The 20,641-nt window shown below is 40.0% G+C and overlaps 1 protein-coding gene across 2 annotated transcripts in view; it reads right to left on the reverse strand.

Annotated features, from left to right (window-relative positions):
* FGGY (FGGY carbohydrate kinase domain containing) overlaps window positions 1–20,641 on the reverse strand; it is a 499,331-nt gene that overhangs the window by 135,061 nt on the left and 343,629 nt on the right. For both annotated transcript variants that reach the window (XM_023501686.2, XM_003767302.4), the window contains exon 9: window positions 1,474–1,581. In XM_023501686.2, the coding sequence (XP_023357454.1) occupies window positions 1,474–1,581 (108 nt within the window). The remainder of the gene's footprint in view (window positions 1–1,473; window positions 1,582–20,641) is intronic.

The raw sequence follows: 20,641 nt of genomic DNA on the forward strand, positions 1-20,641 counted from the left end.
ACAATACATGGAGATACATTTTCAGAAGAAACTTGATAAGCTGGAAGCTCCTCAAAGGAGAATCAGAAGACTGAAAAGCTGGAAATCTGTGCTGAATGAAGGCTGATGGAGGGAAATGAGGCTATTTAGCTGTTCTCTCAGAGAAGATCCAGGAGGGACAAGATAATGCTTCGAATATTTGAATGGTTATTGTAGGTAACAAAGAGTAGACTTGCACTGCTTGGGTCATAGGGCAGATCTAGGAACATTGGGTCAAATAGTCGGAAACTGACTCTTGATAGCAAGACAAACCTACCAAATATTGAACAATCCAAAAGCGGAATATGCTGCCTGGAGAAGCCATGAATTCCCTCTCCTTGGAGGTTAAACAAAGTAAAGGTGACCTCTCCATATAATTATCTATAATGGAATACAATTAATACTTAATAAATTATTGTTGACTTGTTAAAAAAAAAAGATGATCTTTTATTAGATAGTTTGTAGATGAGACTTGTTTCAGTGTAGGTTGGATTAATGACCTTATGAGGTTCCTTTCAAATTGAGATTTTATGATTTCTTAAATTCCCTGCACTACCCATCATCCTATGTGCTAGGTCTAGACTATTTGAAGTACAATTAATCTGGACCTGGTTACTAGAACAGGGTGAGGAACAAGAGGCAGAGAGTGAAAGAGCAGAAGCAAGTAGGAGGACACAGCTACTCAGTGGTCTACAGGCTGTTCCTGGGGCCCCTTCCTCCCACAATGGCTTCAGCAGCATCTCTTCTCATTTACAGCTTAACCCCTATTCTTCCAGCTGAGATTCTCATGCCCTCTCATTCCCTTCGCTCCCCCTCTCCCACTCTGTCCTGCAGCTTTGGCAGATGGGAACTGCAGATTGGGGTACCGTGCACTCTGGCAGCTGGAAAATCACACTAATGATAAAAGACCTAGCTTCATAAATCACTGCTCAATCTCTTATTCATGTAAGCCAGCAAAAGCAAAAGAAAATTCTATTGATTTAACTTTCGGTGAAACCTCCTGGAACATAGGACCTTGGTAAAATATGTGTCTGTCTTGGCTGGTTGGACTTTGTATTTTCTTAGCTGCAAGAGCCCTGAAACATATATCATACAATCGTGAAAAATAGCCATGGAAAGGAACCCAGTTTTGGAATGTGAGGACCTGTGTACAAATCTCATCTCCAGTCATTTGCTACCTTCAAGGATCTCTTTAGGTTAAAATCAATAGAGCTAATTGTACAAATAGATAATCTAAATACTCTATATCATGGTTATCTATGTGGATGTCTTATAGTCCTACTTACGAGCTACAGGGGCTCGTTTTAGGGGCTAAGTTTTAGCTAAATCTTCTCTCTTTTCCAGTATTCCAGAGAACTTGGATGTTATTTGTTGATGCTGTATCGAGGTTTTTGGAATAAATGCATGAATGAATGAATGAATATCCTGAAAGATCAAGCCATTCACTTAACTTACCAATTTTCCAGTAACACTCTGCCCTCCTTCATTTAGCCAAAATCCAGGGACCATAGCTGAGAAGTAGGGACCCCAAATGCCTGGCACAAAAATGGGGCTTTGGCTGATCTGGAAAGAGAATGATAAAACAGGTGAATGAGGTGAAAGGCTGGCTTGGTCACATGTGACAGTTTGGGGAAGAAACCATTTGAGACTGACTTAGTAAAAAGTAGAAAACGAATGATATTGGTTTGGAAGTGGCCAAGGGAAGGGACTGAGTCTGGATTCAGATCCTGCTTCTGACATAGGTGGTGATGTGACTCTGGACAAGTCATTGAAATATATGGACATCAAAAAAACTGAAAATTTCAGGCCAATTCCTAATCTGTTCCATGGTAGAGAGGTCCAATAATTAGTCCACTCAAGCAGGATTTGAATTCAGGTTACCTGGATATCCCCTCCACTGAAACATTACTCAGCCAAAAAAAATCCCACAGGTGTTATTATTATTCATTGAGGTCATAAAAATAACAATAACAACAACAATACTGATTTTGGCTTTGGTGTATAGGAAAGCACAGTATGATTCAACAGTACTAAAGAGTAGATCTTGGGCTACATCAAGAACCATGGAGGCGATTGTTCGGCTGTCCTCTGGGTAGAGAACACCACATCTGGACTGCAGGGAAGCACTTCTGAATCTCCATTTCTGGATAAAGTGAAGTTCCCAGAGGACAGAGATCAGACACCATGACCCAAGAAGATCAGGTGAAGCAGCTAAGACTCTTAAGCCTAGAGGAGAGACCATCCATTTTCAGATCTTCAAACAACAGTCAGGAGGAAAAGGGATTAGCCTGATTCTTCTGGACCTTGGAAGGTTGAACCAGGAGCAATGGGGTGCCCAGTTTTCAAAGAAACCATTTTTAAAATTTTAATTATATTAAAAAAAACACTTTTATTTTACCAAATGTATGCAAAGATCATTTTCAACATTCACCTTTGCAACTTTTTTGCCCTTCCTTCCCCTTACCTCCTTCCATAGATAGCAAGCAATTAACCAATATAAGTTAAGCGTATGCAATTCAAAGGGACCTTTTTTGTCTGGCTGTAGGAAAAACTTCCCCAGAACTCCAGCTATCCCCAAGTGGAATGAGCCCCGGCTCTCAGGTATTCTATCATGGGAGGCCTTCAAGGAAAGGATGGGTGAGCATTTCTTGGGGATATCATAGCAAGGATTTTTGTTCACCTATCAGGTAGGGTAATTCTCTGAGATAGCTTCCAAGACTGCAATTCCATACCATTCAACTGCTCTCCAGAAAGTCCTTTTATTATTATCAACTGTTCCCCAAAATGTAGAGAGTGGAGCTGAGAGGCTCCTAATGCCCTCTCTCAGGGACTTTATCCAGTGAATTAAATGGGAAAATCTGAGCCCAAGAGGATGAGGAATAGAGAGCAAGGAAAGGAAGAGACAGCAGGAAACTTCCACTAGATGGCAACCACCAAGGCCTTTGGTCATCAGGGAGAGCTGTTTCAAAGGACAAGGGGAAGGGTGAGGCTGAATGGTCACTGATCAGGAATATGAGAGTGGGATTCTGGGATTCTGTGAACAGGATACTGTGGGACACATCCCAGGAGCGATTGTATATGTATATACCCTGTTTATCTCAACTCCAAGGCTAGCAAATCTAGGTTCTGTTTGTGTTTTCTTTAAATGTGTTGGAGAGTTAATGAGATGGAAGTACATTTCTAAGAGAAGTACATGATTCATAGATCCCAAGATTTAGAGCTAGAAACGATCTTAGAAACTTGTAGTGTGACTTCCACATTTTACAGAGAAGGAAGCCGAGGCCAGAGTGAAGGGATTTGCTCTAGGATCAAAGGATCTGAATTCAAATCCTGCCCCTAATACTTAGCCAAATTATTTAACCTCCAAAGGCTTCAGGGTTTTTTTATTATTATTATTATTATTTATTTTTTGCTTATAAAATGAATAGATTGGGTGCTTACAGCTTAAGATGTATGATTTTACAATTCTGTGCCTTTTAAGGGTCCTTCCTCTTGTAAGTAAACTATCCTAGGACCTATATTAGCTATAGCTATCATCATATATTAGCTCATTTTGTTCTGATAATCTTGGTGAGTTTCTTCATCTTTCCTCATCTGTAAAGTAAATCGATTAGACTTGACAGACTCTTAAGATTCTTCTATCCTGATCCCAGGAACATCATCTTCCTTTCCATTACTGTGGTCACTACAGGTTTTGGTTTCCTGTAACTTTCCCCTCTAGAAACTTCCAGCTTCCCACCTAATGGGTACTTTCCTGCCTAAGACATCAGAAATCGGAAACCAATCAGAGCACTTAGTATGGTCCGGGGGGTGACCTGGAACATCCTTCTCCAAAGTGATCATCACGCAGGCTGGATCCTGGAAGTTCTTGCCCGTTGACAACCATGAGTTTAATGCCTGGATCATGTTTTTGTTCCCTCCCCATCTACCATAATACCAGGGAACTTCCTCATCCATACTCTTGCAATCTCAAATTTCTTATCTTTTCAATTTCCAAATATATGCAAGTCCTACAGCCCTACTTCTCCACTTCATCTGGGCTTCATCTAGAGATGGTTATCTTTAAATCCTTAACAACCATCACCATCTCACATAATTCAGGCAGCTTTCTCTACCATCTCTTTCTTCACTCTGGCTTTAAATGAAGAAGTAGTCCTCCTTACAAGGATTCTGTATGCATACTTATTCCTATCCCAGAATTCCCCAGCAGATTGCTGCATCTAATAGTCCCTTCATTAATTCTAAGCTCTTCCAAGCTATGAGATCCTTCCCCTTTTCCTGGGCTTGTAAACACCGCTCCCCATCCTTTAACTAACCTCTCCCTACTTGATCCAACCATACTTTCTAGCTACTATTCTATATCTCTCATCATTTTTCTAAAGAGTAGAGGTGACCATTCTCCTTTGTCCCCAACCAATGACCTCCAGGGATCCCTATTTTCTCCAGAATAAAATGTAAAATCTTCTTTTGGGCATTCAAAGCTCTTCCCAAACTTGCCTCTTCCTATCTTCCCAGCTTTCTTATCATTTATACCCTGCCCCAAACCATTTTCCAGTTACACTGGCCTCCTTGCAGTTTCTTGTACAGAACATTCTATGTTCTATCTTCACGTCTCTCTATTGGCTATCTATGCCTTGTCCACAAAAAAGGAACTGGAAATTGAGTGTTTGCCCATCAGTTGAGAAATGACTGAATAAATTATGGTATATGAATGTAATGGAATATTACTGTTCTATAACAGAAGACCAGCAGGGTGATTTCAGAGAGGTCCAGAGAGAGTTATAGGAACTGATGCTGAGTGAAATGAGCAGAACCAGGAGAACATTGTACACAGCACCAAGATTATGTGATGATCCCCTATGATGGATGTGGCTCTTTTCAATAATGAGGTGAGCCTAAAAAATTTCAATAGGCTTGGGATGGAAAGAGCCATTCATATCCAGAGAGAAAGCTATGGAGATGAAATATGGACTAAAGAGAGTATTTTCACCTTTTTTTGCTGTTATTTGTTTGCTTATTTTTCTATCTTGTAGTTTTGATCTGATTTTTCTTGCACAACTTGACAGATATGGAAATATGTTTAGAATGATTGCCAAAAAATAAAGAAAAGAAATTCTCTGCCCTCTCACCTTCCTCTCCTGACTTCTCTGGAATCCCTTAAGCCTCAGCCCAAGCACCACCTTCTGGAACACCTTTTCTGGCCCTTCCTCATTGTTTAAGATTTGTCATTTGGGGTTTATGGGTATTCAGAGGGGACTTGACCCTCTGGTATCAAGGTTGGCCCTTTGCAGGGCTGCTCATCTCAGTGTCCTCTCGGCACTCAAGTCTCAGCTCTTAGAAGCTGTAGCATCCACAGTGATAAACCACCTCCATTCTGATTGTTCTATTTGAACATTCTGATAAACCACCGAGGAGCTAAAGCAGAATAGCCAATTGAACCCATCAGGAGTAGGAGGGTGTTCATCCCCAATGGATCAGGACATTCCCTGGAAGAATGGGTATATGGGAACATTTATTCTAGTAGCCACGAAGGAGACTGAAGGCTCTGGAGTGCTTAAAACTTGGTCAGACATGAAAGACGCAAAGGTCATCTTTGTCATCCCAGGCCATCCCGGCCATCCTGCCATTGGGCTTCCATGACTGAAGGGGAGGGAGAGGCTGAGGACTCTGTGCAGTTTTATCTCACTTAAATCCAATCCATGCACCAGACCCTTGGATGCCATTGAAGGATGAACCACAGCCTTTCCATGGGTATTGACTTGCATGTATTCTATATGGATCTTAAATGTAGCTACTTATCTATTTTCTCCCCTACTACCATATAAAATCCTTGAGGGCAGGGAGTGGATTGATGTCTTTCTTTATATCTGACATATAGTAGGAACTTCACACAAACCATTGACTGACTCACTGACAAAGATAGAGATCAGGGGCCTGGAAATTCAACCACGTTACTGAAATTAGGATGCCGAGCAGGCCTTGCCCCAAGTCCATTATTGGGAAGGCATAAACTGGCTCTTATTTGTCCACAGTCATCTTGAATTACAGATGCTTCTCATCAGAAAAGCAGAAAAAAGCCACCAGAATTAAGCAAGAAAACAAAGATGCAGAAATAGACTTCCCCAAACATTTCTGAGCAAGCCTGAGTCCTGGGTTCTCTGGAGAATGCAAATAATGGTTTCTGGTTACTGTGTGTGTGTGTGTTTTTTTTTAATTAGTTCAATAAATCCCTTACAAAGAGTCTACATATTTAAAAATAAAATATTACGATGAAAGCTAACTCTATATGTGTCTTTCTGTTTCTGCCTGTCTCTCTTTCTCTGTCTTTTATTTCTATCTCCTTGTCTCTGTTTCTCTCTGTGTGTCTCTCTGTCTCTTTCTGTCTCTTTCTCTGTCTTGCTTTCTCTCTCACACATACACATAAACACACTCTCAAATTCTCTCTCCCTCCCTCTCTTCCTCCCTCTCCCTCCTTTTCTCTCCTCTCTCTCTCTCTCTCTTTCTCTCTCTCTCTCTTTCAATCCATACAGGTTACAGGACTGAGGCTGTCACAGAGCCTTGATGATCTCTTGTCCACTTCCATTCATTGCTTCTGGGTCTGTGCTCTGTGTTCAAATAGAACAAGCTGACTCTGTCCGCTTCAAATAATTGAAGACATCAAGTATTTCTTTATATTCCCTCTGAATCTTGTCAATTCCATGGTAAACATCTAGTTCCTTTGACTGATCTTAGAAGATATAATAAGATCCTAACTTTCCTATTCCTAAAAGTGATACCTCTCTTTTTTGAGGGGGAAGGAGAAGTGAGATTAAATTATTTTTCTGTTATCAAATATTTTTCTTCTCTCCCACCCAACCCCACACTCAGCAGGAGAAAAGAGAAGTCAAAAAAGAAATGGAAAAATACAGCCTTTGGAACAAGTATAATCAGGAAAAACAAGTTCCTGCATTGGCTGTAAATAACACGTCCCAAATATGTCTTGTTCTATGTCTAAGTCCATCACCTCTGTCAGGACATAAGCACCATATAATTATTAGTTTTCCAGAATGATTTAAATAACTGATATGATTTAATCAGATGTGATGGATACAGAATGTTCATGTCATTCTTCCTCAACTCAAACAAGTCTCCCCAGATTTCTTGGGAATTATCTCCTTGATTATTTCTTGCTATTGTGTCATTTTCAACTCTTTGTGACTTATCTGAGGTTCTGTTGGCAAAGATAATGGAGAGGTTGGCTATTTTCCTCTCCAGGTTATTTTACATATCAAGAAACTGAGACAAACAGGTTTAAGTGACTTGCCTAGGGTCATACAGCTAGTATCTAATGTTGGATCTGAACTCAGGAAAATGTCTTCCTGTACTCTATCATATTGCAATAGCTAACTACCCACTTAGAACATAGTAGATGCTATCTAAATGTTGGCTATTTCTTACAGAAGAATAATATTCCATAACATTCAAATACCATAACTTATTCGGCCATTCTCCAATTGATGGGCATCCACTCAGTTTTCCTGGACAAATCTCTAACTTATTTTCTCAGCGTGCCCTACGTGGCTGATTTGAATCCATAAGTCTCCTGATTCTGAATCTTGTATTCTTTGAATCAGAACTTTGAAAGTCAGAGAAGAGGAGGGAGTGAAGTCTAGGCAGAGGAAACAGGGCAAAAACAGAGGCAGAGGATGGAGGGCTGAGTTCAATGAATAACTAGGAGTCTAGTTTTCTTGGAGCATAGAGTCCATGAAAGAGAATCCTGGGTAATAACGCAGGAAGGGTAGGTTAAAGTCAAATCGAACACTTTATATGCTTCCCTGAGGAGTTGTTGACCTAGGTTGGGGGAAGTAATTTCCATACCAGGAGACCCTCCAGGCAGATGAAATAACTTTCCAGACCCCCCAAAAAAGTGAATACCTTTGCAAGGAGATAGTCATCAAATCCATTTTACAGAGGAGAAAGAGATGAAATGACTTGCTCCTGGTTGCCTATCAAAGAAGCATTGAAAGCAAGATGTGAATTCTGAGTTATCCTGACTCCTGGTCCAGTGCTCTACAAAGTCTTCCCCATATCAACACAAAGGATTAAAAGCATAATGGAAAGGATGATGAGCTTGGAATCTGAGGGTTTGTGTTTTATTTGACTCTATCCCTTCATTTCTTCATGTCTCGCTTTCCTCATGTCTATAGCAAGATGATTAAACTCCATAGCTTCTAAGAGTCTTTCCAACTGTATCCCATAAGATAGCACACTGTGGATGACCTTGCTGTCTTTAGGATTTTCTCTTTTTTATCTGGGGTGCTTGGAAAAATCAGAAAACTTTCACCATAAGGCTCAGTCCTTCTTAAATAGTCTACCTCCTTATTTAAGTTTGAACAGTAGCTCATGGAAATTAATGATAGTTACATTTTATGGGGAAAAGGACAAGGGAACCTGCTTTGCAGGTTCCTTCACTGATCAGTTTCTAATTTGGGATGGGGAAAGGCAGCCAGAAACTGAGTTTAAGTGTCCTCAACTATTTGTAAAGCTTTTTGGAGTCATCTAACCTCGAGGTCCCCCATTTCCCTTCATTTGGAAACCCATGTGTAATTTTAATGAAAATCTAATCCATGTGTTTCTCATTCAATTGAACTGAACTCACCAAAAGTTGCCTGGTGAGAGCCCTTTAATAGCTAAGAAACCTCGGAGCCCTTCTCAATCTCCCAACATCTCCCCGGCTATAGGCAGGCAGCCACATTTGGCCAAGCAGGCACGGACGGAGAACCCAAATTACTTTGTTCTGGGTTTGGGGTTTGCAAGGCCTAAGGGCTAAGGAATTCTGAATGTCACAGATCTGGGACGAGGCATTTCTGGGTCCTAGCCAAGGTCTGAAACTTAGACCTAGGTTGCCTTGTCTGTCAAGTGAGGTGAATGGGCCAATCAAGGTTTCTTCCACTTTTTTCTCTCTCAACCCCTTTTCAATTGAGAATGACCCAGGGCATATAGATATGTAAAATAGGTACAGACTCAAATGTTTACGGATAAGAAATCATAATTTTATTCCCTCACCTTCAGTTGCATGATCCCAAATGGGGCCACAAATTGCAATTTAAGAAGCTGGAGGTTGGATGACTACAGGTCTCCCAGCCCCTAATCTAGATTCTCAGATCTACGACCTCTTGTGTTACTATCGGCATCAACTCTCACTGGAACAATTAACCACACTCAAAAAGAAATCATTCTCCCTCCCTTTGTTATCTCTCTTCATTCTACCCTATACACAGCAATTACATTGATATTCTTAAAGCACAGGTAACTATAACTCGGACATCTTCATTGGCTCCATATTACCTCTAATGGGGATTTAAGGACTCTTGTGTGATTAGTATGGAACCCTTCGGCAGTCTGGTGAAGACTAGGAACCCCCTCTCAGAATTGTTTTTTTAATATAAAAACAAAATACATAGGATTATAAAATAAGCCAATTATATTGGCATTTATTTTTCAAAAATTTTTAAAAATGTTAATGAACTTGTGGTTTAAGAACATCTTCATAGGCTAAGTCTAAGTCAATTTCAACCAAATTGCCAAATTTGTGAAAGAAACTGAAAACTTAGATTTTTATTTTAGTAAGATCTAATATTATGTTAAAGTATGAAGCTGACTTTATGAGAGAGAGAAAATGGCCAAGTCCTTGATTTTCCTCTATGAACTCATTTTCTACAACATTTGAGACAAAACATCCTGGTATCATTGAGCTAAAGCTGAGAGAGAATGGAAAAAAAAAATAATCTAAACCCCTCATTTTATAGATGAGCAAACATCTGTAAATGGAGAACTGGAGAAAAGAGAGAACCAGATGGGCTAAATGACTTGCTTAAGGTCATGAAGGATACACACACCCACACACACTCATGTACAAAAGTGTACAGTTAAAATATATTTGTTATATATGTTATGTCTATGTCCATGTCTGTCCATCTGTCTGTCCATCTCTCTCTCTCTCTCTTTCTCTCTCTCTCTCTCTCTCTCTCTCTCTCTCTCTCTCTCTCTCTCTCTCTCTCTCTCTCTCTCTCTCCTTCTCTCTCTTTCTCTCTCACCTCTATCATCTATTTTCCTATCATCTCTATCATTCATCTATCTATCTATACTTAAGTTTATATCTCTATGATCTATCTCTACCTCTATCTATTCCTCTATCTAGTTATGTGGTAAGCAGAACTGTAATTTGAACCCAAATCCCAGTACCCTAGATATAGAATTGAAAAACATTTCAGAAGATATCAAATCTTAACCCTTTCATTTAACAGTTGAGAAAAATGAAGCCTTTGGAGCTTCTGACTTTCTGAAGGGTGAACATGTCATAAGCAGGATTTGAATCCAGATTATTAGATAATGACAATAATGATAATGGTTAATTAATAATGAGAATATCAATCATTATAACTAATATTTATCTAGCATTTATTATGTATAATTATACATCCCTGTGTTATATAATAATTATATAATATGTAATAAATATTAACAAGAATATTCATGATAAGAATGATTAAAATAATAATTATAATAATAGGTAACATTTATAAAGATCTTACTATGTATTTGTTCTTACGCTAAGTGCCTTACAAAAAACAATCTTATTTGGTCTACACAAGAACCCTGGGAGGTAAATTCTTTTCTTATACCCACAAACTTCAGTTTGCCTTAATTCACTAGAGCAGCAAATGGCAAACCACACTGGTATCTTTGTCAAGAAAACCCCATGGACATTTGGCATGCTGTGGTCACCAAGGGTTGGACATGACTCATTGACTGACCAATAATAACTGAAGGCTCTAACCAGTCGGATATATGGGTGTGAAGCTCAGGATTGAAGGGATGGATTCTTCCTGTGCAACAAGAGAACTGTTCGGTTCTGCACACATATATTGTATCTAGGGTATACTCTAACATAGTTAACATGTATGAGACTGCTTGCCATCTGGGGGAGGGGGTGGAGGGGAAAAATTGGAAGAAAAGTGAGTGCAAGGGATAATGTTGTAAAAAATTACCCAGGCACGGGTTGTATCAATAAAAAGTTATAATTATTAAAAAACAAAAAATGATTGAAGGGATGGATTGGAGACAGCTTTAGAAATGGTCCTTAAGGTTTTTCCTGCCTCGTCCCCAGTCTTGCTTATCCTCTGCTCGGTCTCTAGGTTTCTATTCTGTAGTATACTTAGTTAAAAGTGATATATTTCCCCCAGAGAGATATAATCTTCTCCAGGTAGTTAGGTAGTGTGCCAGATCCCCCTTTTTATATTTATATTTCTTTCTTCTCCCTTCCTCCTTCCTTCCCTTCTTTCCCTCTCCGTCTCCCTCTTTTTCTTCCTTTTCCTTCTTTTTCTTCCTCTCCTTCTTCCCTTCTCTTTCCCTCTCTCTCTCCTTCTCCCCCCTCTCTCTGTCTCTGTCTCTCTCTTGGAACAAGACAATGTTTTCTAAACACAAAGGCAACGGGGTAAAAGAAGAGAGATTGGAAGGAAAGGGAAAGCTGATCTGGGTAGGTTTAACCTCTCAATGTACTCTATAAAAGAGCACACTAACATGTAAGCTATGTAAACATTTTCCAGCGACCAGCAACAAATGAAACGAGAATCCAGAGGAACGGTCTTCAGCTGTGAGCAACTGCCAGGAGGCAGCTCTTGTTTTGAATAGATCATCTGGATGAAATGCAGACCTGATTTAACCCTGCCATGGGGAAAGGAAATCAATGTCAAACCTTCAAAGATGGGAATGGATTCGGAGTCCATCTGGCCTTCTTTAGAATAAAAAGGGGGGAAGATTCACTAACTACAAAGTATATGACATCTTATAGGACAAAATGACAATTCTAAGAGACCAACTCAAAGAAAGCGAGCTTGTAGTTTGCAATGTGTTTTGCTTGGCAGAAGACTTAACAACAATTATAATTGGCTATATATGTATGTATCTACATCTACATACACACACACACACACACACACACACATATATATATATATATATATATATATATATGATGTATAAAGGCATTTCTGCTAATTATAGACACTAACTTAAAACAAATGTGAGGAACTCACTGGGGCCATTCCATTCCATCCAATTTAAGTTCTTTTGTGTCTTCAACACTTGCTAATGAGGAGCCCTGAGTGAATCCACCCAGCCAGTGGCAGCTCACAATATCAGAACTCCAGTGCTGGAAATGGTAGCCATTTCAAAACCTGCCCACAATTTTCCAGGCTTCATCCTAGGGGGTCCCTTCCACAGGAGAAATCATCAAGTTTCCTCTGATCAGTTCCCATAACACAAAGCCAAGTTCCTTCACCAGCCCAGTGACCTCCATGCAGATATTTCTCAGTGTCCTTCCTTCCAGGTTCTAAACACCTTCTATATTCAAGTTCCCTTCTAGCTCTAATATTTTGTGTTTTTTGTATGATCTTTCCAGCTTTAACAGCATATGCTCCAAAGTCCTTTTGGGCTCTGATATTCTTTGTTCCAAGGGAGCCTCCAGCTCTAACATTTGGTGCTCCAAGGCCATGAATAGAGCTAATATTTTTTTTCATTTTTAACATTCTTTGTTGCTTTAATATTCTATGTTCTTGGGGCAGCTAGGTGGTTCAGTGGATAGAGCACTAGCCCTGAAGTCAGGAGGACCTGAGTTCAAATTTGACCTCAGACACTTAACACTTCCTAGCTGTGGGACCCTGGGCAAGTTACTTAACCCCAATTGCCTCAGTGCAATCAATCAATCAATAAATAAGTAAATGAATGAATGAATGAATGAACGAACAAACAAACAAATAAATAAACAAACAAAGGAATGAATGAATGAAATAAAATAAATTCTATGTTCTCAAAACTCAGCTCAAACTGAAAGTTCTAATTCCAGGTTTAACATTTTATGTTCTAAGATTACTCTAAGATTTCTTTGCCTAAAGTCTCTCCCAACTCAAACACTCCAAATTCCAGTGTTCTTTCCAATTGTAACCAGTTCAAATTTTACATTCTAAGGTTCCTTCCAGTTTTATCATTCTAAGTTCTAAATTTATCATTCTAAGGTCTAAAAAGACCAGTTCTAACGTTCTATGTTTATTATCTTAATAGTTTTATGATGCTAAGAATGGAACCCAGTTTTCTAGAACTGGTCTGACCAGAGCAGAGTACAGCAAAGCTATCAAGTTCTTGCTTTTGTTGCTGGATTAATGCTTACTTGAATGCAGCCCAGTATCAAGTACTCTTCTTTAGCGGCTCGCTCACACAGCAGATTTCTCCTGAGCCATGGTCTACTAATCCTCCCAGGTCTTCATCACAGATACTTGCATTTCACCTTGCCTTTCCTCTCCTGCACATGGAACATTCATCTCTTTCTGGTGACCAAAGGAAGTCATCCACATCTGACTCTCTGGGACCTGTTTGTCCTGGTAACCTGGTTTTCTTCCTCACCTTTCCCTGTGAGACAAATAAATGGGTCCTGCTTTTATGCCATTATGTGATGGGAAGATAAAACAAAATAAAACAGCTCATCCAGACCAGAACCTTTTTGGGGGGATGGTGAATTCTGGCAGAATTTGCCTCCTTAGCAGATCTCATGTGTGCTGATTTGAAGGCTTACAGGCCCACATTTAGAGCGTTTGCTAGCCTGACTTTTACCCCAGGAATAAATCTTGCCATCACTGGCTTCCAATGTCTTTCCCCCTTTTTCACCACCTCTTCAGGCCATGGGGAGATAAACAATAAAGAATAAGGTAAAAAAATGACTGTAATTAAATGCTTCTGCCATAGCATCCACCTGTTTCTGGGCCATTCATGTTTACAGCAGCGTAACTGTCAGGAGTGGAAGGAACTTTAGAACACAGAACCCTAGCACAAAACTTAAAATTTCAGAGCTGAAAGAAACTTAAGAACAGAGAATGTTAGAAATGGGTGAGACTGTAGGATATTTAACATTAGAACTGGAAGAAATGTTAGAACTTAGATTATTAGGAGATAAAAATGAAACTTAGAACATGGGAGGATTTTATCACAATGATTTTTGGAACATAAATTGTCTAAGGGGGAAAGGAGGTTAGAAAATGGAAATCTAGACTGTTTGTTAGAACTGAGAGGCACATTAGAGACTATCTGATTCAACTTTCCCAGTTTGCAAGTGGAGAAAATGAAACTGAGAGAGGAAGGAAGCTACTGAAGCGGGAGCCACAAATCTATGTCCCAATCATGGATTTTTTTACATTTCAGGATTGTTGTTCTTTTTGCTCTCCCCACTTTCATTTTAAATAAGAGCCATTTTTCTTAGTCTTAGGAAAATTCTGATATATTATATATATATATATATATATATATATATATATATATCAGAATTTTCCATATATATATAATATATATATGGAGCTATGGAGATATGGAGGAGTACATGGAGGTAACTATATCTATATATCTATATCTATATCTATAGGATATAGATATAGATATAGATATAAAGGAGATTTCTCTGGTAGTTTAAATGAGAAAGATACAAATCTGAGGAAAGTGTTCTCCTGGTCTTGATGGAACCCTAGAAGCCAAAGGGCAAAGGGCCCAATCAGACACCTAAATTACACTGCAAAACAATAAGTTAGATTCATAGTTTAATTGGAGAGGGGTCAGATTAATTCTGCTCTTGGGGACTGAGTCAAAAAATACACGAATTTTCTAATGAAGCTTTTGGTTAGGGAAAAAAATCACAATCTCTTGTGTGGCTCCAGAGCTGTCCCCATATTTTCACGGCATGAACAGAAGGACACAAGGAAATACACTTGCTTGGGTTACTCATAGGAACTAATAAGGAACAAAAATAGCTTCATAGAGCACAGATTAAAAGAGAATGACAGCACTTTTAAAAACAATCTCACTCAGCCAGTGGGATGAGGAAGATGTGGGAATCCTTCAGTTTGTGACCATCACCCTTCTACTGACTTTGGAATATCTATTAAATAATCCAGTACCAAGTGACTTTCAACCATTGAACTAATGTTCAATAGATGGTTAAATATCTAAGGGGTGAATTTTGGGAAATTATCTAACCTCATCCACTCTCAGAGCTGAAAGAAACATTAGAGAGCATCTACTTCAATTATTCTTCCCCTCGAATCTAAACTATGGTATCCCCATTAAAAGTTCCTTCAGATCTTGACTGAAAACCTCAAAGATGTGTTGGAAGAGTCTCCGGTATTTCCAGAGATAGCACATTCCACTTGGGGATAGCTATTTTTTTAGAAAACTTTTCTTTATATCAAGCCTAAATTTGTAGCTTGTCAATCTCCACCTATTTGTGTCCTCTTGGGCCAAGAAGAATAAGTCCATGTGGGACATGATTTCAAGGAGGTTCTCAATCATAAACACTTATTAAAATCCTTCCTAATACATGCTACCCAAATCAAGCACAATATTCCGAAGGTCATATCTTTTCTGCCTAGGGCAGAGGATGCTGATATTATTATTTCCAAATAATATTGTTGTTGTTCATTCATTTCAGTTGTGTCTAATTCTTCCACACCCCATGAAGGGTTTTCTTGGTCAAGTCACTGGCGTGGTTTGACATTTTCTTCTCCAGCATATTGTACAGATGAGGAAACTGAGGCAAACAGGATGAAGTGACTTGTCCAGAGTTACACAACTAGTGAGTATCTGAGGAGAGATTTGAATTCAGGAAGCTAAGACTTCCTACCTTCAGGCATGGCATTTTAGCCACTATACCACCTAGCTGCCTGAATTACCTCTTTAACCGCCATACTGAATTGCTGATGGAAATTGAGCCTCCAGTCTCCTGACATTTCCAGGTCTTTTTCAGATGAGTTGCTTTCTAGCCCCATGAAACTGATTTTTTTAAACCAAATTTAGAATTTTACATTTATTGTTATTAGACTTCATCTTATTGCATTCAGCACAACATTCTACACAGCCAAGTTTTTTTTGGATCCCAAATCTTTTAATATAATTATTTGGCTCTCCTTCTTAAATTTTCTCCCTTGGATGCTTTTCAGCGTCTTAATATTATTCCAGAAGTGTACCACTTTTATGCCCTTCTTACATCTGCCTTTACCCAATAATGTGGAGCTGCTATCTTCTGTTCCTGATATAATCACTAATTGATGGCACCCAAAGAATCTCTCAAGGCTTCTGGTATATTTGGCTTTAGTTGGTGAAATATTATGCATCTTGTCTATATCACATATAAATCAGACTGCCCACCACCAGGTCCATTTCCCTCTAGCCCTCTGGATGAAAAGGGAAGTTGAATGTGTCTATTGAATGTAGTGGAATAATTGCTAGAATTGAAATTGGGCTGAATCCCAGTTCTGACATTTACTTTCTGTGTGATCATGGACAAATGACTTCCTCTCTTTGATTCTCAACTTCTCTATCTCTCCAATGGGGATAATAAAATCTGATGAATCAGCCTCCCAGTGTTGTTGCAAGGAAAATGCTTTGTGAATTTTAAAGAGCAAAAGAAGGCTTGGATGGTGATTAAGAAGATAGCATGGAAAGGATGCTAGATTTGGAGTTAGGACCTGGATTCAAATCGTAATTCTCCAAATGTAACTTATCTTTAAAATGATTATATTTGATGCAAAATGAATTCATGTTTATCTAACTGAGGGCAAGGCAATCAATCTTTTCATTTCTCTCCAATTGATTTCCCATCTCCCTTCTCCCAGAAAAGTTCCAGGTTTTTATCACTACACAATCCCTAATGCCCTTACTCCAATTCTCACCTGAGGACTCCATCTTTTACTTTACTGAGAATGTAAATCTATCCTCTATAAACTTCCTTTCCTCTTCTCCCTTCGTCTTGAAACTGCCACCTTTTCTTCCTTTCCCCAACTCTCAAATGATGTGATGATCTTTCCCCTTGACAAGACCAATAAGACCAATCTTGATCTCTAATCTTGATCCCACACCCTCTTGTCTTCTCCAATGGATTGCAAGTTCAATCACTTCTCTCTAATCTTCAGCTTCTCCTTATCTGCTGGATTCTTCTCTATTTATTACCTTCAAAATTCCCAAGTCTCCCCTTACTTAGAAAATCTTTGTTAGATATTAACATTCCTTCAAACAATCTCTCTTCCCTCTTCCCTTAGCCTCGAAAAGCTGTCCCGACTTTGTCTCCATTCGTTTCCCTTCTCTTACTCCCCAAACTTTTGCAGTCTCACATCTAGTCTTAGACAGAATCAACTTATCTATAAGTTACTAATGATCTCTTATTTGACAAATCAAATGGTCTTTTCTCAGGCCTTGCCCACTTGACTTCACTGAATTTCACATTATTGTTCATTCCTGGCTATTTTCTCTTCTCTGGGATTCTGGGACACATCTGTCCTGATTCTCTTTTCAGCTGTTTGACCATATTTTCTTTATCTCTCTCTTCTATATTATCTCTTCTGCCCTTCTGTCTGTCCTCACCAATTCTCATGGTTTTAATTAAGCCCAACCATACCAGGAAAAGCAGAAAGGCCTCCTGAGGGATAGACAAAAGGCAGCAGGTGAGTCAAATCACCCCCTGTCTCGACCACCATCTCCCCTTAGATCCTGCAGGCATCAGCCCAGGATCCTGAATCCAGAGATCGGGAACAGCCCTGCTTCCAGCCCAGTATCCTCAGCCATCATCCACAGAGGTGGTCCCTATGGGGACCAAGGACAGAAAATTCTTGTCACCAATTTTTCAGTTCTGTCAAGTGGCTCAGCAGTGAAAGCTGATAGAAAAATGGTTCTAAAGGATCTCCAAGACTATCTGCTTGGCCACTGTAGCCCTTCCTATATGACTTGTAGCTAAGTTACTTCTCCCATTAGAACTGAAGCTTTTTGAGAGCAGTGTCTAACTTTTTTGTTTGTGTTCCCAGCACTTTGCATAGTATTAGCACACAGCAAGTCTCTAATGTTTCATTCATAAATTCGTTCATATTCACTCACTCACATCTCTAGGTAGATTCTACCAGTTGTACATATCCAATTCAGTCTTTCCTCTAAACCTCATCACTGTGGTACTAATCTCTTATTTTAAACTGGATTTCCCAGAGGCATCTCAGAATCAACAGATCAGAAAGGAACTATTGTCCAGAACCTTCCCTCTTCCAGGCTTCTTTACATGGAAGGAGCCAACATTCTCCTCCTCTCTCAGGTCCATCATCTCGGTGTCTCGTCCTCGGCTTCTCACTCCCCAAAACATGTTCAAACAGCTGCCGGATCTTGCCATTTTTACCACAACGTCTCCTCAATCGGACCTCTCCTCTCTGTTTATACTGCTACCATTCTGGGTCATGGCCTGCAATACTTTTCACTTAGAATATTACAACTCTAGTTGTTCATCACATCAATCCATCCCTTATACTGCACACAGAGGGATTTTCCTTCAGCACAGATCTGACCATGTCACCCCTTTCCTCAATAATCATCCATGGCTCCTTATCATCTCTAGCACTAACTGTTAAACTCCTCTGCTTACCACTGAAATCTCCTCACTGCTATGGTTCCTTAAGGCCATTGGATGTTGAAGTGAATAGAGCTGGGCTGGAGTCAGAAAAATCTCAGTTCAAATACAGTCTCCCTTTTTAAACTATGCGACAATAGGCAAGTCACTTAACTTCTGCCTAGACAACCTTAAGTCCAGACTTAATAATCTCTGTCAAGTTTCCTCAACTAAAAAATGGGGACAAAGCGAGAGCTACTTCACAGGGTTTTGTGAGGATCAAATGAGATAGTAATTGTAAAGCACTTAGTATATAGCCAGGCCCATGGTTGTCCCTTAATGTTTGCTCCTTTATCTTTCCTATATTCCCAATTTTATACATTATCTTATCCCGGATGGTCTAAGGAAAAGTGGCGTTCTCTTTTCTCCTCACTTAAGACTCTGTCACTATCTCTGTCTTTGTCTCTGTTTCACTATCTCTCTGTTTCTCTTTTTGTCTCTACCTCTGTCTCTTTCTGTTTCTCTCTCTTCTCCACTCCTCTATCCCCTCCCTTTTTCCCTTTCCCAACCCCCAGTCTCTCTCTGTCTCTCTCTGTTTCCTTGTTTCTATCTCTGTCTCTCTTGCATTCTTTCTCAGTCTCTTTATGTCTCTCTCTTTTTATTTAATTCTCTCAATTTCTCTGTCTCTATTTCTGTCTCGCTCTCTCCCCATCTCAATCTCTCACTTCACCTTTCCCTCTCTTAATCTCGCTCCTTCCCTCTCTCTCTCCATCCCTCCCTTCTCTCTCCCAATCTTTCTCTGTCTTAATCTCCCTCCTTCTCTTTCTCTTAACCTCCCTTCATCCCTCCTTTCCCCCCCTTTTGTTTCCCTTTTTCCTGGTTGCCCCTCCTGCCTGAAATGCCCTCCCTTTTCACTTCCACCTACTATAACACCTCCCTTCCATCATGATAAAAGTCATCTTTCCTTCCCCATTCTACTCCTGCCTCCCCTGTATTTCAGTACCTCTATATTTAATCTTTATATATATATATATATATATATATATATATATATATATATATATATTTCCACATACAAGAGACTGTGAGAGAACGGAAGGAAGGCAGCTCCTTGAAAGGGAGCCTTACCTCATTCAGACAGAGATACACCAACATTTTTGGCAAGGATCTCTGTCTTTAGTTTCCTCATCGGTAAAAATCAAACGAGTTAATCTACATCAATTGAGGGAAAAACCTTTCAGCACCATTGAACTAGCTGCCCCCCGAGCTCCTTTACCCCTCGAACTCTGTGATCCTAATTAACTGAATGCATTTACAGACTTCGATGTTTTCAAATGGAGAAAATGGCCGGAGGAGGGCCAGGATTTCTCTCTCGCTTGTTTTCTGTTACCAGTACACAGCAAACAAGTTCCCTGCAAGCTTGTCCCTGCAGAGGCTGCCTGGTGATTTCTTCTGGTCCATCTTGATTGTCAACAGAACACAGAACACGGGATAATTGTCTGTTATGTTTTCCTCGGGTTCCTGTGGTCACAAGCAACGTAAGTGTGTACCACATGAGAGCCGGGCCTGGTTGGAGCGGGCCCAGTGGGCCTCCATGGCCCGCCCCCATCTCCCGGTTCTGTAAATTGGCTGGTTTCTGGTGCTTTGCTGAATCGAGCACAATTCTGTGCTCAGGGAAGTGAACCTAGCTTTGCCCACGTCTTCCTCTGGCCGTCTTCCTTCTCAGCCTTCATCTGGCTGGTCCCTCCTGGATCCCCCCGGCCCGAGAAGCCTCAAAGGTTTGTTTTCTTACTCTAGATAAGCTGACTTTTCTCCCTCTTGGACCGACCGACCCAAAGTAGCCTTGATGAAAGCGGCTCACATTTCTAGAACACTTGAAGATTTATGGTTAAGTTAATATTTATAGGCAGTCTAGACAGTGTTTATTAATGTTAAGTGAGGCATAAGACAGGAAAACGTGCTTGCCAAAGGGGTTCGCCACCGTCCCAAGAAAGGTCCAAATAGAGGAGGGATTCCCCATGGACAATGCTCCAGTTGTGGACAACTTAAGCCGAGACCCTTCGTTGAGTCGTCTCAATCGTGTCTCGATGATCCCATTTGAGGTTTGGCAAAGATACTGGGGTAGTTTGTCAGTTCTTTCTGCAGTTCATTTTACAGATGGGGAAACTGAGGCAAACAGGGTTA

Source organism: Sarcophilus harrisii, chromosome 4, assembly GCF_902635505.1.
Source record: "Sarcophilus harrisii chromosome 4, mSarHar1.11, whole genome shotgun sequence".
NCBI lineage: Eukaryota > Metazoa > Chordata > Mammalia > Dasyuromorphia > Dasyuridae > Sarcophilus > Sarcophilus harrisii.